This window comes from Choloepus didactylus, chromosome 7 (assembly GCF_015220235.1).
Source record: "Choloepus didactylus isolate mChoDid1 chromosome 7, mChoDid1.pri, whole genome shotgun sequence".
Classification (NCBI taxonomy): Eukaryota; Metazoa; Chordata; class Mammalia; order Pilosa; family Megalonychidae; genus Choloepus; species Choloepus didactylus.
Window position 1 is genome coordinate 14,906,084 of NC_051313.1, and position 3,198 is coordinate 14,909,281.

General features: G+C 40.3%; 1 protein-coding gene across 1 annotated transcript; it reads left to right on the plus strand.

Moving 5' to 3' along the window:
• The first annotated feature begins 262 nt into the window (after positions 1-262).
• On the plus strand, positions 263-2,473 carry LOC119540475 (trace amine-associated receptor 6-like). Its single transcript, XM_037844613.1, is given in 4 exon segments — positions 263-318; positions 1,197-1,498; positions 1,501-2,133; positions 2,421-2,473. Coding segments are annotated over 4 exon segments (1,044 nt in total).
• Positions 2,474-3,198: the final 725 nt, after the last annotated feature.

A 3,198-nucleotide genomic window follows, 5' to 3' on the forward strand; every position in this document is an offset into this window, starting at 1 on the left:
GCTGGGAGTGAGGCTGAAAGTTTGCTTCAACCATCAACACCTGCACTATCCTCACTGAGCTTCTCATGAGGAAAAGCTTTTTCTTCATTTATGTCCTGAACTCATTTCTGGCCATAACTTGTAGCAGGAAATATACAGAGAAAAATAAAAATGAGAGGAAGAGTTAAGAGATGATTTAGAAGGAAAGTCAAACACAGCATAAACAAATGAAACTCCAGTGAAAGATCATTCTTGTAGATCCAAACCAAGCAAATAGTTATCTATGACCAACTATGCATTTTGCACTGAACTAGATTTTGTAGCAGGAACACAGAAGAGGTAAAGCTACACTTCCCTGAGTGCGATCTGCTGGTCAGCATCTGAATTACCCGCAGGGGCTCAGTGAAAACATGGATTACAAACTCCACCCAAAATCTCCCGCACCTGAACTGTCATGGAAACTGCACTTCAGTAAAAGATTTGAATAGAAACGGCACCAAAGAAATTGTGCTTGTCTTTGTCCAACTACTCTACAAAATCAATTTTCCCTGGAATACTTCAGGTTTCTATTGTATTGGCTATATTTTAGCATTATAGTTCTTCAAGTGCTTGGGATTTTTGTTGGCCTTTCTTATTTTGAATGGGTGGGTTTCTTTAGCTTTGTAACTTCTCTTTTATTCTTTCCCTACACAAAACCAGCATTCATTTGGGGCCTGGTAGTTTTGAAGTGTGTTTGGCCAGTCCTGAATGGCCCCAAATACAACCATGCTGTAGGCTGGTGCATTGCAGTTTCCTGCTCTGCTGTCAGAGAGCAATTGTCACTGATCCAGACAAGTAGCTTTTGGGTAGCTTAGCCCAGTTCCTGGCAGTGAGTCTCAGCCTGTGTCCTCCCATCTCTGCAGGCTAACAGTATGCACAGTATACTGTTAACAAATATACACAGTTACAAGTAAGAAGTATACACAGTATACTGTTAACAGTATAACACAGTATACTTACTTGGGGTACTTATCTCTGAGATTTAGAGTTAGGTGCAGCAATAATTTTATTAGTTAAAGACAGGAAGAATAACTTTCTGGGTTTTTGGATTTCTTTTAATTTCTTGTCATATCTAAAATGGAAAAAGATATAATATTGGGTAATATGAAAATTAGTTGCTCAGATATGCATTTGGAATTTTTTTTAAGTCAGAATTCAAGCTTATTTTCTCCCACCAGGAAAGGCAGGGCACAGCCAGCATCCAGCAGCAGACCCGTGACCAGCAATATTTCCCGACTGGCAGCAGTGCCGCTCTGCTTCGAGAACGTGAGCGGCTCCTGTGTCAGATCGCCCTACTCCCCTGGGGCCCGCGTGGACCTGTACACAGTGTTTGGCTTCGGGGCTGTGCTGGCCGCGTTTGGAAACCTCCTGGTGATGATTTCAATCCTTCATTTCAAGCAGCTGCATTCTCCCACCAATTTTCTGATCGCCTCTTTGGCTTGTGCGGACTTTTTGGTGGGCGCCACCGTGATGCCCTTCAGAGGGCATCTTCACTCTTTCACCTGTCGTTCGTCTCCATCAACAGGTACGTTGCCGTCACTGACCCCCTGGTCTATCCCACTAAGTTCACGGTTTCCGTGTCGGGGATGTGCATCAGCCTCTCCTGGGTCCTGCCCCTGGTGTACAGCGGGGCCGTGTTCTCCACGGGGGCCAACGACGACGGGCTGGAGGGAGTGGTGAGCATCCTCAACTGCGTGGGCGCCTCTCAGATGGTTGTGAATCAAAAACGGGTGCTGATAGATTTTCTGCTATTCTTCCTACCAACCATTGTTATGATAATTCTTTACAGTAAGATTTTTTTTGTGGCTAGACAACAGGCCAAAAAGATTGAAAATAATGGTAGCCAAGTAAAATCACTACCACGGACTCACAAAGCCAGGGTGATCAAGAGGGAGAGAAAAGCAGCCAAGACCCTGGGGATCATGGTGGGTGCATTTTTAGTGTCATGGTTACCATACCTGACTGACTCGCTCATTGACAGTTTCATGGGCTTTATAACCCCTTCATATGTTTATGAGATGCTCTGCTGGTTTGGTTACTATAATTTTGCTCTAAATCCTTTAATTTATGCTCTATTTTACCCTTGGTTTAGGAAAGCCATGCAACTTATTTTAGGTGGGTTTTTTGTTTTGTTTTGTTTTGTTTTTTCTTGTCTACTCATCCTTCCATACACTGGATAAAGGGAGTGTGATCCACAAGGTTTTCACAATCGCACTGTCACCGGGCAATCTTTTAAAAATGTAAATCTTACTCTATCACAACACATATTTATAAAGAATATTTCTATAGCATTCCTGAAAATGAGGTGGATTCATTACAAACAAAAAAGTTTTGTAAGTAACTATGTTGGGACTGGGATGGAGGAAAGCATTTTCTCCAGTCCCCTTCCCTGCCACATATAGGTGGGGGGGTTTTAAAGGATGCTTCATCAACCATTAGTTTATTTTCCAAATAATTGTAAGCGCTAGATTGAGAAACAAAAGAATATTTTCAAAATTATGAACTCATGAAATTTAATATAAGAAATAAAAACCTTTCATTTGAAATATAATATTATTCTTAAAATTAGCCAGGGAAAAAATCGTGGGAAAGTGTCTCCATTAAACCATTAAATAACAAATGATAAAGTATTTACATATATAGCCTGCCTCAATGCTTTGTGCAATTTTTGGCCTTGTGCATTTGTTTCTTTTTGGTAATGCTTGCCTACCCTCTCTCTTTTTTCAAAAAGCAGTTTTACGAGATATATTTGCACACCATACAATCTACCCGAGGTACATAATCAATGGCTCACAGTATCATCACATGCTTGTGCATTTATCACCATGATCAATTTTAGGACATTTTCATTACTCCAGAAAAAGAATTAAAAATATAAAAGAAAACCCAAAACATCCCATATGCCTTATTCCTCTCACCACCCTCATTATTGACCTTTAACATTAGTGTGGTACAATTGTTACAGTTGAAAGAATATCAGAATATTACTGTTAACTCTAGTCTGTAGTTTGCATTAGGTGCATTTTCCCCCATATACTACTCCTTGAAATAGTGACATATATTTGTTCTAGTTCATGAAAGAACATTCTTCTATTTATACTGTTAAATCACAATCATCCACAACAGAGTTTGTGTGTTATGCAGTCCCATGTTTTATCCTCTAGCTTTCCTTCTAGTGTG